The sequence below is a fragment of the Mustela nivalis genome (genome assembly GCF_964662115.1).
Source record: "Mustela nivalis genome assembly, chromosome: 13".
Classification (NCBI taxonomy): Eukaryota; Metazoa; Chordata; class Mammalia; order Carnivora; family Mustelidae; genus Mustela; species Mustela nivalis.
The window spans coordinates 81,252,679-81,267,780 of record NC_139032.1 but is presented as its reverse complement, the minus strand read 5'-3'; the positions used below and the strand labels follow the sequence as shown (position 1 = coordinate 81,267,780).

Here is a 15,102-nt window from a genome sequence, read left to right as displayed (position 1 = left end):
CAACTACATACCCAAAAAACAAATAATCCAGTTAAGAAATGGGCAGAAGACATGAAGAGACATTTCTCCAAAGAAGACATACAAATGGACAATAGACATATGAAAAAAAAATGCTCAATATCACTGACATCAAAACCACAAAGAGATACCACCTCATGCCAGTCAGAGTGGCTAAAATTAACAAGTCAGGAAACAATGGATATTGGCAAAAATGCAGAGAAAAGGGAATCCATGTATACTATTGGTGGGAATGCAAGCTGGTACAGCCACTCTAGTGTAGTATGAACATTCCTCAGAAACTTAAAAAGATAACTAAACTGTGACTCAGCAATTGCACTACTAGGTATTTATCCAAAGGATACAAACATAGTGATTCGAAAGGGCACATGCACCCCAATGTTTATAGCAGAAGTTCACAATAGCCAAACTGTGGAAATAGCTGAGATGTCCATTAAAAGAGGATTGGATAAAGAAGAGGTAGTGTGTGTGTATGTATGTATATATATGTGTGTGTATGTATGTATATATATATATATATATATATATATATATATATATATATTACCCAGCCATCAAAAAGAATGACATATTGCCATTTGCAATGATATGGATGGAACTAGAGGGTATTGTGGTAAATGAAATAAGTCAGTCAGAAAAGGAGAAATATCAGATGATTTCACTCATGTGGAATTTAAGAAATAAAACAGATGGGGTACCTGGGTGACTCAGTTGGTTAAGCACCTGTCTTCAACTCAAGCTCTGATCTGATGGTCCTGGTATCAAGCCCTCATCGGGCTCCTTGCCTAGTAGGAAGACTGCTTCTCTCTCCCTCTGCCTGCCACTCCCACTGCTTGTGCTTTCTCTCATGCTATCTCTCTCTCTCTGTCAAATAAATAAATAAATAAATAAATAAATAAAATCTTAACACAAAAAAAAGAAAACAGGGGCACCTGGGTGGCTCAGTGGGTTAAAGCCTCTGCCTTTGGCTCGGGTCATGATCCCAGGGTCCTGGGATCGAGCCCCCGCATCGGGCTCTCTGCTGAGCAGGGAGCCTCCCTCCCTTCCTCTCTCATTGCCTGCCTCTCTGTCTACTTGTGACCTCTGTCAAATAAATAAACAAAATCTAAAAAAAGAAAGAAAGAAAACAGAGGAACATAGAGGAAAGGAAGGACAAATAAAATAAGATGAAAATTGAGAGGGAGACAAACCATAAGAGATGCTGAACTCTAGGAAACAAACTGAGGGTTGCTGGAGGGGTAGCGGGGGTCAGGGGAGGGATAATTGGATGATGTGAATTAAGGAGGGCACTTTATGTAATGAGCATTGGGTGTTATATGCAACTGATGAATCACTAAATTCTACCTCTAAAACTAATAAAAACACACATAAAATAAATAAAAAGAGTTGACTTATGCAATTGTGGGAGCTGGCAAGTCCAAAATCCACAGCTGCAGACAGCTCTGCAGGCTGGAAACTCGGGCAGTCTTGAGGCAGAGTCTCTTCTCCAGGAAGCCTCAGTTTTTGCTTATATTCTTAAGGCCTTAAGTAAAGCATTTTACTTTATTTACTTAAATTACATTCCTTTACTTAAAGTCAACCGATTGTAGATGTCAGTCATATCTACAAAATACCTCCACAGCAAAATATAAATTAGAATTTGGTTAAATAAGTAGGCCCCGTAGCCCAGCCATCTTGACACAGAAAATTAATCTTTACAAGTGGTGAGGTCAGAATGTCTGTCAAGGAAACCGCACCAGGGAAGAATTATGGAGATGGAGTGGCTAGATCAGCAACCAATAAGGGGTATTGCTCCATTATGAGGTGACTGAGTGTACTCAATAAAACATTCTAGTCCCTTGCTTGGTTTTTAGACCTGAGTCACTTTTTAGTCCCCAAATCCACTGACTGATGGAGAGCCCACATCCCAAGGAGAAAGAGCCATGCAACACCACAGGGGTATACCCATGTCTTCCCCAAGGGTACATATAGCATTTACTTGGCAACTTTAAATGGGGAAATGTCATCATGATTTCACTGTTAGAGAGAATGAGTATGGGGACAGGGTACTAAATGGAGTACTGACCCAAATCGCTTATACAGTGGGTCCACTTAATCTACAGACCCACCATGTGATTTCACTAGTTTCCTAATATATAACTACAAAGATATGCATGGCAGTTGGCACATCCTCAACATTCAATCCCTGGCCTGTGAGAAGCTCCTGAAACTGCCCATCCCCAAGTCAGGGTAATAAATCAAAAATAATATATCCCAGAGAAATGGCACAGAAAGCATGCCAGGATGAATGTCCATTATTTCTCCCCTTGATTCACCATTTGAGTTCCTATGAAAAACAGACAGAGCCTGGAAGGTGACAGTGGACCATTGCAAAGTCAACCAAGTAGTAGCTGCAATCTTAGCCATCCTTCAGATGTGGTATATTTGCTACCAAAGACTAGTATTTGGCCTCAGGTGCATGATCTGCAGCCACTGATCTTGTGGATGCATTATTTTCCACCCCTCACACATAGAAGGATCAGAAACAGTTTGCATGCACTTGGAATGAAAATGGTATATGTTTTCCTCAGGACTCTGTTAACTCTTCTGAATTCTGTCATGGTAGAGTCCAAAAACATGCAGACTGTTTGCATATCCCATAGGACATCGCACTAGTCCATTGTATCAAAGATACCATGGTAATTGGACCAGATAACCAAGAAGTTGCTAGCAAGTTGGAACTTTAACAAGAGACAGTCTTGAGGGTGGAAGCTAAGCACTGTAAAGATGCAGGGGACATAAAGAAGCACTGTAAAGATCCAAGTGATCTAGAAGAGGGTTTGGAAAGCAATGGCTACATAGAATTTTCCCTTATAACCAGCTGACAGAGGAGGGAAATGCTTGAGCATGGTTCACAGGTGGGTCAGCTCACTGTTTAAGTGCAGGTCAAAAATGGATAATGAGTGCACTATAGCTCATCAAGGGTGACCTTGTGAGGTAGTCCTCAGCTTTAAGCTCTCTTTGGGGATGACTTCAGCTGAAAGAAACTGCTTCATCTGAGTATCCTTTCTTCCAGAAGCACCCTACTCCCAATGATCAACATGGGGGGATATAAAGAATTGTCCTCCTTGACATCCTAGCTCCAGAGCTCCCAGTAAGGTCAGCTGAGACCTTCATGAAGAATGTATCACAACCCACCTTTTCCCTCTGCCCAGCTCTGCTTAATTTCTCATTCTCCCACAGATGAGGATTCCTAGAGCACTCTGTAATGAACACCTTGCATGCTAATCTCCATCTGAAAGACTGCTTCCTGGAGAACCCAAATGGTAGCACTCCCTACTCACTGAACACACACACACACACACACATACACACACACACACACAGGTGTGCAGATCCTATCACCTTTGATTACCCTACACTGAGGACACTAAAGCATGCCCTGGAGATGTTATGGTAAGTTTAAACGGCTCTGGAAATAGCCTCAATCTTAAGAAGGTGGCCTCAGGAGTTAATTGTCCCCCTGAGGACAACTCCACTCAATTCTGTGGCCATTGTGATTTCTGTATCAAGAGAGAGTTCACAGAGCAAGTTCTCTTGAGGAGTCAGATTGGAATGAGCACTCCAAAGCTCTCTCAGCACAAGAAGGACCCAAAGGTGTCCAGGAGAGCAGAGACAAACCCATGAGAAGACCATAGGGTTTCACCAACCAGGAGAGTTCCTGCTACAGTGAGTCTGGGCATCTCAGCCTTCTACAGTGGGGAGCAGAAAACAACTGAATGATGCTGAGAGACAGAGGATGAGGAATAGACAGGGATGGGATTTAGAATCAGGAAAATACTTTTTCCCTCTGGAATCCAGAGGAATCTATCTTCTCTTTCTTCCTTCTTCCCAACCCCTCTTGCTCATTGTTGGCTAGAAAATCAAAAGGGCAGCTTTGACTGATAGGTAAATGTAACCAATTTGGAAAAGTGGCTCAGGAGAGAGAAAATATTTTTTTTAAACTGGGAAAAGTGAGAAGATATCTGGATATGGAAAGTGAACATCATCATACTCACTGACCATCCACCTCACCTGGATATTTATTTCAGCCTCTATTTGGCTCCTCTGGTTCCAAAAATCATACGGACACAATATATCAGAGTTCAGCCTAATAATAAGTCTGGCTTTGTATTTTGTGACCACCCTATTTGATCTGTGGTCCAGTGTGTATCATTATCCCATGGTTTCCAGGAACCAGATTCTCAATAGGTGCAGAAGAGGAGTTTAGTAGAAAATATACACACACACGCACCACACACACACACACACACACACACACACACAAACACACAAACACACACACACACACGTCCCCTTCCCTGACACATCCCAGGTTTTTAGAATGATTCCCTAGGATTCTCACTTCCAAAACTTCCTTCCATTTTATCAAGTACTCAACCCAGATAAGACACAGGGACTTGTAAGATAGTCCTCAGCCTTAAGCGGTCTTTGGGGATGACCTCAGCTGAAAAAAAACTTTTAAATCACTTTAAATCTTATCTCATACTCCCCAGTCATCCCCTTCACAAATAACTTATTTTTTATGTATATATTTTACAAGCTGTACTTATATGTTAAGTTTCATTAGCTCTTTAATATACCTAAAATCACATAGGGCACAGGTGATAGTATAAACCTCCACCTTGTGCTTCCAGGTCCAGCGCACTTTCTACCACACTCTCGACTCAATACACATGTAATGCACCAGCCATCCAAGACCAAATTCCTCCTGTTGCCAGTTATTCATGTGTATTAGAATTTTCAAAGTCTGCATTCTGTGGAACACAGAAAAACTAGATTTCCCATTGTAAAAGCAAAGGTCTGTTTTAATGTGGGACTAAAAAAATTTTAGGAAAAAATGGTGGGACATATATGTGTTTTAAAATAGAAAATAAAAAATAGAAAGTGACTTAAAAAAAATAGAAAATGATCAAGTTGAAAAAGAAACTAGATCCTGTGCATGGCTATTTCAGATATATTTTATAGCTTTACAAAAACATGAGAAGACACATAGTGGTTAAATCTTGAAATCCACAATTAGTCCTGAGTTTGAAACATATTTCTGCTATTTACTTGATATGTGAGTTTAGCAAATTATTGTTACTCTCTCTATCTGTTTCCTCATCAAAAAAAAAAAAAAAAGCTTGGAATAATAATAATTTATGTCTCATAAGTTTACAGTGAGGATTAAAAAAAGTTCCACTTATATGGGATAAGAGCTTAATTGTTGATTTACTCACAGATTAGTCAAAACATGGACAAATGCGCCTTCTAAAAAGGCTTTGTAGATTCATATTAAGGTCAGTATGACCATTAGAGCATTAAAGTGTCGGCTAGGATTTTTTTAGTATTCTGATTCATTACTTTTGAGAATGTGTACAGAAACCTAGCTGGGGAAAAAGTCATTGGCACCAATGGTGATGGGAAAGAGAAGACAGTATTATCAAATACTTACTTTCTTTCTCTCTGGAACTATTCTAAGTGCTTTGGGTACATTATATCATGAAAATCTCATAAAAATATTATGGAGAAAATATTAATATAGCTATTCACAGATAAGAACACTGAAATTTAAAGATATTCAATTACTTGCCTGCTATGAGCCAGCTGGAAACTAGACATTTAATTGTTGTATGAACAAATGAATAAATAGCCATTCTTTGAATTGCTATTAAAGTCATGCCTATGCATGTTGATCTTCTGCTTAGAAGATCTGTCCATTGCTATGAGTACAGTGTTGAAGTCTCATACTATTAATGAAGCCAAAAAACAAACAAGCAAACAAACCAAACCAAAACAAGTCTACCCAATGTCCCCATTCTCAAGGTCTGGATGAATAATTTAAAACACTCTGTAGACACGAAGATATCTGAATATATGTTGTTTATGGTAGCAAAGAGTTAGAGGCCATAGTAAGTCAGGTGAGCCACATGATACAATGGAAAGAGTTAGAACCAGAACATTGACAGATATCCAAAAAATTATATACAGAGAGAAAAAAAAAGAATGAAATATATGCCATAGTATTTTAAGTAAATATTGAAGTAAATGGAAGAAAAACATACCTAAACAAAGCAATAATATATATTTTTCAATTATATATATATATATATATATATATATATATATATATATAACTAAATAAACAAATGGCATGCCAAATGGCTGCTGGCATGGAAAAACATATGCTTGCTTAATGGTTGGATATCCAAGATGTGAAAACATGATCTGACTTAGGAAACGAGAGGAAAAATAGAAAATAAATTTAAAACAAGGATTTATATGGACTACTGATAGGTTAACATTCACTAAGAAATATGAACTTCTAAATAAGTACCTCTAAAGATAAAACAAGCATGACAGTAAAACTTTGCTGACCTGGGTTCATTATTCCTCTGATTTCCTCATTGAATATTTCATCAAATCCTTCTTTTTGGCAAGGAGATTCAAAGATAAAGCTCAGCATGACATAACTGAAAATTTGTTCTGATATAGACAGAAAAAAATGAAACCATCTAATCTAAAATAAATTCCCAACCCTACCTTTGTAAGTCTCTATCCTCTTATGGGATTTATATTTCCTTATACACCATAGAACTATCTGATGATAGATAGATGATAGATAGGTAGATCAATAGGTAGGTAGGTAGATATAGATCCTCCATGCCAGGCTTGTCTCTGTCTTTTTCACAGTGGTGCCCCTACTCCCATAGAGTATTTTTCACAAAGTAGGTACTCAGTTAGCAATTATTTTTAAGATTTGATATAAGCTGAAATAGTTAAGCTCTGTTTCTGAAGGAAAATTCTTCTTCTGAAAGTCCATGCTATCAACACCAGTAGCATGTGAAGTCAGCAAGCTGAGACAGGGCAGCATCAAGGACCACAAATATGACAAGTTGTCCACATGGTAGCTAATGGGTGGAAAGTAAAGGAAAGCTTTAAGGGGGGGAAGTAATAGTAGGTAGAAGCATACTTACTGCCTTGTTTGTGATTACGGTTGTAAAAGAAATGTTTGTGTGTTAAGGGGTAAGATCTTCTCTGTTTAGTTGGCGATGTGACCATGGAAAAAGTCAACCAAACCAGCAGGGTCTCTGAGTTCATTCTCCTGGGGCTCTCCTCCCGGCCTGAAGACCAGACACCCCTCTTTATCCTCTTCCTCACCATGTACCTGGTCACCATAATTGGGAACCTACTCATCATTGTGGCCATCCACTCTGACCCCCAGCTCCAGACCCCCATGTATTTCTTCTTGAGTTTCCTGTCCTTCACTGACATTTGCTTTACAACAACAGTTGTCCCTAGGATGCTAGTGAACTTCCTGTCAGAGAAGACCATCTCCTATGCTGGGTGTCTGACACAGATGTATTTCATTTATGCTTTCGGCAACACTGATAGCTGCCTTCTGGTGGTCATGGCCTTTGACCGCTATGTGGCCATCTGTGACCCCTTCCACTATGTCACCACCATGAACCACCGCCGCTGTGTCCTGCTGGTGGCCTTTTCCTTCTCACTTCCTCACCTCCACTCACTCCTACACACCCTACTACTGAATCGCCTCATCTTCTGTGACTCCAATGTTATCTACCATTTCTTCTGTGACATCAAGCCTTTGCTAAAATTGTCCTGCTCTTCCACGTTTGTCAATGAAATCATGATAACATCAGAAGGCTCCATTGTTTTGGTGACCCCCTTTCTGTGCATTACTTTCTCTTACATACGAATTTTCATCACAGTTCTCAAGATTCCCTCAGCTGCTGGGAAACGCAAAGCTTTCTCCACCTGTGGCTCTCACCTCACCGTGGTAACTCTCTTTTATGGAAGCATCTTCTATGTTTATTTACAACCCTTGTCCACATACGCTGTTAGAGAGCGTGTGGCAACACTTGCCTACACAGTTTTGTCCTCCATGCTAAATCCTTTTATCTATACTCTGAGAAACAGAGACATGGAAAGGGGCCTGAGGAAGCTGATGGCCAGGGGGAAGTCCTAGCCAGAACCTCTAGGAGCGTGTTCATGAGGGTCTCTGCTCCCCTGGACCCTGTTTCTGCTGGTCAGCAGGCATAATCATATCTGTCATGAACGTTGGGTTGTATCCATGTCTTTACATTTGCAGCCATCAACCACTGAGCCTATTATGATTCAGCAAATGGTTCAAGGTCAGCCAAGTTCCTGGGTTCCAGTTTTCACATTTCTACCTCTCTCTTCTTCTCCAGGAAACCACATCTTTTTCATTCCCCCAAGGGCTGTTGAAACCTCTGTTTTCCACAAAAATTGGTGGAACTAATTCATATCTACTCAATGACTTTGATTCCCTTAGTATCCTTCTTACTTTAATGAACTTTTGTAATCCGTTTGGCTAGCTTTTTCAAGGTCATTACACTAATTTAGGAAGAGAAAGAGATACAGAGAGACAGAAATTGAGAGTTTCCTATATTTGAAACTTCCACAAAAGCAAAGAATATGTCTGCCCTGTCAGTTTATACTTCCTATCACTGATAGGAAGATATTCTGGGATCTGTAGTGAACACAAGCCCAGCTCTTAGACCTGATTAGCTAAATAACTTAGAAGTTCAACACACAACTGAACCTATGAACAGGCCAGTGTGCAAGGGCCAGAGTTGCTTCCGGGTCCTTACCCTGGTCATCTGGTGCTTATCCTTCACAGGCAATCACTCCCCTTCTGACCTCTCTTACCTTCAACTCCCCTTAGAGATCCCTCAATTTCTACCATTCCTACCACTCTGAAGTCTGTCTGCTTCTCAGGGAAAGATTTATTGTAACTACTTAGAATTATTCTCAGTATCTTTTGAAGAGAGACTCAAAGCCCATATGTGAACATTGCAGGCAGATATAACTAGGAGCTTCCAGAACTAAACATAGAGGCTCTGGGATGTAGAGTTATCCAGTGCTACAGGCTTCTGTATACTGTTGTTTTCATTCTTTATTCTCTATTACTGTCTCAGGGATTTTAGTCTTTACTGTATTTTCTATTTTAATATTCTTGCCACTTACTATTGTGTATCATTTCCAAAGATATTACTCAGCAGGTTTCACATGGGGCCTGTGAACCTGAATTTTAATAAGCATCTCCCCCTAAAGAAAACTAACATGGCCTCATGTGAAAAGCTGAATATTTGAAAATTTCTGAGCATTCCTTATCTCTATGTTTTATTTCTAGGACTCGTGTCCTAACGTAATAGTACGTCAAATTATAGAAATGCATGTACACAGACACTTTTGATGACAGCATTGTTTGTAATAGTGAAAAATTAAAAACAATCTAAATGCCCATCAATAGAATAGATAAATGATGGTTCAATTTTTCCGTAGAAATATTAAATATGTGGTCATTTTAAATAATGATGCATATTTCTATCACTGCCCTGAAAAGCAATTATGAATGAAGAGCAAGTTGAAAATAAATGCTTAAGAATAAGCCTGGGAAAAATAAAGGGGAGGGAGGATCAGATGGGAAGATGAACTATGAGAGAGTATGGACTTCAGGAAATGAACTGAGGTTCCTAGAGGGGAGGGGAGTGGGGGGATGGGTTAGACCAGTAATGTATTAAGAAGGGCATGTATTTGTATCTTTAGGGTAAATACCCAATAGTGCAATTGCTGGGTCATAGGGCAGTTCTATTTTCAACATTCTGAGGAACCTCCATGCTGTTTTCCAGAGTGGCTGCACCAGCTTGCATTCCCACCAACAGTGTAGGAGGGTTCCCCTTTCTCCACATCCTCGCCAGCATCTGTCATTTCCTGACTTGTTGATTTTAGCCATTCTGACTGGTGTGAGGTGAGATTCACAGACCTGTACCCCTGGGGATAAAAATATATGTTTATAAAAAATAAAAAGTTAAATTAAAAAAAAAAAAGAAGGGCATGTATTGCATGGAGCACTTGGCGTTATACACAGGGAATCATGAAACACTACATCAAAAACTAATGATATACAGTATGGTAACTAACATAACATAAAAAGAAAATAATAAACCTGGGTGTTAGATGCAATTAATGGATCATGGATCACTACATCAAAAGCTAATGATGTACTGTATGGTGCCTAACGTAACATAATTTAAAAAAAGAAGAAGAAACCTCCTTTGAAAAAGAATAAACCTATTAATAAATGATGGTTTTGATGAAGACATATCTTAAAAGAAGTTGCTGTGGCTGATAAAATACTTAATAATAAATATTTTAAGAGTGTATGTATATATAATGCTTAAGTAATATATAGTCAGTAAAGAAATCTCCCATTGAATATGGTTTATTCTAGGAGATGACATGGAATAGAAAAGGAGATGATGTTTGTTTTTAGCTTCTACATATCTGGAATATTTGAATTTATTAAAATGGGACATATATTTTTTGTAGAACTAATCACTAAGTAAAATGTAATAGAAGATATTGCTCTGTTGTTCATATCATTTACTTTCATTTCAACAGAAATATATCATGTTAGAGCTCCTAGTGGTGCAGTCAGTTAATTGTCTGACTCTTCATTTTGGTTCAGGTCATGATCTCAGAGTCCTGGAATCGAGCCCCATGTCTGGCTCCATGGTCAGCATAGAGTCTGCTAGGGATTTTCTCACCCTCTGCTCTTCCCCCTGCTCACTCTCTCTCTCTCTGTCTCTCCCTTTCTCTTTCTAAAATCAATAAATTAAATAATTTTTTAAAAGAATATCACCAGTTCTTTTTTTTAAAGATTTTATTTATTTATTTGACAGACAGAGATTACAAGTAGACAGAGAGAGGAAGGGAAGCAGGCTCCCCGCTGAGCAGAAAGCCTCATGTGGTCCATATACACTACAGAGTATTATGCCTCCGTCAGAAAGGACGAATACCCAACTTTTATAGCAACATGGACGGGACCAGAAGAGATTATGCTGAGTGAAATAAGTCAAGCAGAGAGAGTCGATTATCATATGGTTTCACTTATTTTTGGAGCATAACAAATAGCATGGAGGACATGGGGAGATAGAGAGGAGAAGGGAGTTAGGGGAAATTGGAAGGGGTAGTGAACCATGAGAGACTATGGTCTCTGAAAAACAATCTGAGGGATTTGAAGTGGTGGGGGGCTGGGAGGTTGAGGTACCAGGTGGTGGGTATTATAGAGGGCACAGATTGCATGGAGCACTCGGTGTGGTGAAAAAATAATGAATACAGTTATGCTGAAAAAAAAAAAAAAAAGGAATGGATGCTCATTAACCTCCAAGTGTTCGAGTTCTGTCCGAATTTCCTCTTGTGATTGAGATCAAGCTTCAAAGCATTGGGATCTGAAAATATGCAAGGAATAAGCCCAATCTTTTGGTACCATTTGAGACCTGATTTGTGACCCAGTGTGTGATCTCTTCTGGAGAATGTTTCATGTGCACTCAAGAAGAATGTTTATTTTTCTGTTTAGGAGGAAGGCTCTGTATATATCTCTGAAGTCCAGCTGGTTCAGTGTGTCATTCAAAGCCCTTGTTTCCTTTTTGGTCTTCTGCTTAGGTGATCTGTCCATTGCCGAGTGGGGTGTTAATTTCCCCTACTATTATTGTATTATTATCAATGTGTTTCTTTAATTTTGTTATTAATTGGTTTATATAATTGGCTGCTCCCAAGGAAGGAGCATAAATATTTACAATTGTTAGATATTATTATTATTATTATTATTTTCAGTTAGACCAAGCTAACCTTACAGTTAGCACAAGCTAACCTTACACCTAAAGGACCCGAAGAAAGAACAGCAAATAAAGTGTAAACCAAGCAGAAGAAGAGAAATAATAAAGATTAGAGCAGAAATTCAATGAAATGGGATCCAGAAAAACAGAATAGATCAATGAAACTAGAAGCTGATTCCTTGAAAGAATTAATAAGATTGATAAATCTCTGGCCAGAATGACCCAAAGGAAAATAGAAAGGACCCTAATCAATAAAATCATGAATGAAAAGTGAAAGATCATGACTAACACCAAGGACATAGAAACAATTTTTAGAAATTACTCCCAGCAACTATATGCCAACAAATTAAGCAACCTGGAAGGAATGGATTCATTCCTGGGAACTTATAAACTACCAAGACTGAAACAGGAAGAAATCAACAATCTGAATAGACCAGTAACAAAATTGAAGCAGTAATAAAAAACCTCCCCTATAATAAGAGTCTATAGACAGATGGCTTCCCAGGAGAATTCTACCAAACATTTAAACAATAAATCAGGGGCACCTAGATGGCTCAGTGAGTTAGGCTGAATTTAGTGTCATTGCATTTCCTGTAAAGTCACTGTTTTTGTATATTGTGTCTGTTTCTTTCTGGTCTATTTATTTTTGGGATCTGTCTTTGCTTACAGGATCCTCTTTAATATTTTTGCAGGGCTGGTTTAGTGATGACATATTCTTTTAGTTCCTGTTCATCCTGGAAACTCTTTATCTCTCTTTCCATTCTAAATGAGAGCCTTTCTGGATAAAGTCTTCTTGGTCTGGATAAAGTCTGCATGTTTTTCTCATTTAGTACCTTGAATATATCATGCTGGCCCTTTCTGGACTGCCTGTTCTCTGTTAATAAGTGTCCTGCCAGTCTAATGTTTCTACCCTTGTATGCCAAGGATCTCTTGTCTCAAGCTGTTCTCAGGATTTTCTATTTATCTCTAAAATTTGCAAGCTTCATTATTATTTGTTGGGGCATTGGTCTATTTTTATTGATTTTGAGGGGGGTACTTTGTCTCCCCAGACTTGAATACTTATTTCCTTCCCCACATTAGGGAAGTTTCCACGATGTTTTGCTCAAATATACATTCTGTCCCTCTCTTCCTCTTCCCCTGAGAACCCAATTATTCTAATATTCCATATTCATTTATGGTATCACTGATTTCTCAAAGCCTCCTTTCATGATCCATTAGTTGTTTTTCACTCTTTTCCTCAGTTTCCTTACCTTCCATCATTTTGTCTACTATGTCACTGACTTTCTCTGCCTCATTCATCCTAGTAGTTAGAGTGTCTATTTTAGAGGGCATCCCAGTTAAAACATTTTTAATTTCAGCCTGATTAGATTTTAGTTCTTTTATTTCTGCACTAAGGGTTTCTCTAGCGTCTTTTAGGCTTTTTTCCAAGCCCAGCTAGTATCTTTACAATTTTATTCTGAATTCTAATTCTGACATCTTACTTATACCCATATCAATTAACTCTATGGCAGAGATTACTTCCAATTATTTCTTTTGTTGTGAAATTCTCCTTCAAGTCATTCTGCCCAGAGAAAAATAGATGAATGAGAGAACAAAATAAAAAATATCAACCATGACTCTAGCAAAATATACACTAGACAAATAAAAAGAGATTAGAAACCAAAAAAGAAAAAAAATTGAAAAAAGAATATAATCTCACAGGTGGACAGAACAGGATCACACACTTTGTCCTGCATGTACATGTTGAAGACACTAGATCCCAAAATTTAATGAAAGAAAAACATAGATAGATAGATGAAACTGAATACAGTGAAAGGAGTCCGAAAATGAAGAATATAACTATAAAATGTAAATGTAAAAATGAAAACTCAAAAAGATTTAATAAAGAGTTGACAAGATAAATAGTTGAAAAGTGAAAAAAGAAAAAATGAAAAAGAAAATTTTAAACGGAAAGACAAGAATCATGAGAAAAGGAGGGCAAGATGGCGGGGGAGTAGGAGGAGGCGCCTTTTCACCTGGTACCCCAAAGTGAGCTTTTACCTACCAAAGAACTCCGATCACCCATGGAATCAGCCTGAGATCAGAATTATACACGTTTGGATCTCTACAGGGGCAGAAGACGCCAGTGGGTAGGTAAAGCGGAGTGGGAACTGCGACTGATATCGGAAGATAAACAAAAGGCAGAGGGAGCCACCAGAGGTGACCGGTTGGAAAGTAATACCCCAATACGAGCAAGAGTGCCCTGCGTCTGGGGACCAGCATTAACTTGGAGACTGGTTGAAAGCACTCCAAAAGAGCAAAGGATCGCGGGGGGGGAAATTGTGGGAATCAGGGTGGCTAGGGACAGGGGCTTAAGTCCCCGGTCCCAGGACAGCCTCCCCAGCGCTGAGGCAGAGAGAGTGTGGCGGAGAAACCAGCTCTTGGTCCCTAAGCCGCCAGCGCGCCCGAGAATGCGTGGGTTCTAGTTCCTGTGAGGGGATGGGAGCCACGCCGGTCGGCAGAACGCGCGAGCCCTACCACAAAGCTTGAGATATGCACGCCAGTCCCTCATGCTCCCCTGAGTTACAAAGGCCCGGCCGGCGCTCTTTGACCCGCGCCATTGTTTCAAAGCCTAAGCCACGTGCCCCAAACTCACCCCTGACAGGGCTGCGCAAAAGCCCAGCCTGGTGCTTACAGACCAGCACCCCGTTCTCAGTGCCCGAGACACGCGCCCGACCCATAGCTGCCTCTGAAAGAGGCGCGCGCAAGCCGGGCACTCGCAGCCCGGGCACTCGCAGCCCGGGCCAGCCGCAAAATCTCAGTGTGCGATCGCTGCTTGGAACCTCTCTGGCGGTCGGGAGCTCCCAGACAGCTGCCACTGCCTTGGCTTTGGGTACAAGCAAAAGATCCTGCGCCCCCAGGGTCTGCAACTTGGAACCTGCTCTGCCAGAGGCCAAGGGGGAACTTACTTAGGCTCTGCACCCAGACTGTGGCTTCTCTCTGAGAGGGAGATCAGGGTGCGGTTTGTTTTCCTCTAAAACTACAAAGACCATCAAAGGCGGTCAAGGTGAGAGGAAAAAAAAAATGTGAACAAGCATAAAAACCGCCAGAGAACAAAAGCCTGAAAAAAAAAAAAAAAAAAAAAACAGTTTCCTCAGAGCCCACCCCTTTGAGGGGGGCGGGAGGACTTAACTCAGGAAACATCATTGACTGACAACCCACGTGGCAGGCCCCTCCCCCAGAAAACAAACCAAGAAAGAAAAAAAAAAATTCAAGAGAACAACCACTACTATAGGAAAACTTGTATTGTTCACTCGTTCCCACTATTCTGGTTCTTTTTTTTTTTTTTTTTTTTTTTTTTTACACATAGGTAATTTGTTTAACCTATTTACCATCACAGCGAGTTGTATAGTACATC

At 39.8% G+C, this 15,102-nt stretch overlaps 1 protein-coding gene and 1 long non-coding RNA gene across 2 annotated transcripts in view; one reads left to right on the top strand and one right to left on the bottom strand.

Annotated features, from left to right (window-relative positions):
- LOC309846545 overlaps nt 1-15,102 on the bottom strand; it is a 762,900-nt gene that overhangs the window by 507,159 nt on the left and 240,639 nt on the right. The window lies entirely within an intron of this gene.
- LOC309845934 (olfactory receptor 1L8-like) lies at nt 7,100-8,029 on the top strand (the record flags this gene model as incomplete). Its single annotated transcript, XM_082694445.1, has 1 exon — nt 7,100-8,029. The coding sequence occupies one exon, from the start codon at nt 7,100-7,102 to the stop codon at nt 8,027-8,029; it is 930 nt and encodes a 309-aa protein (XP_082550571.1).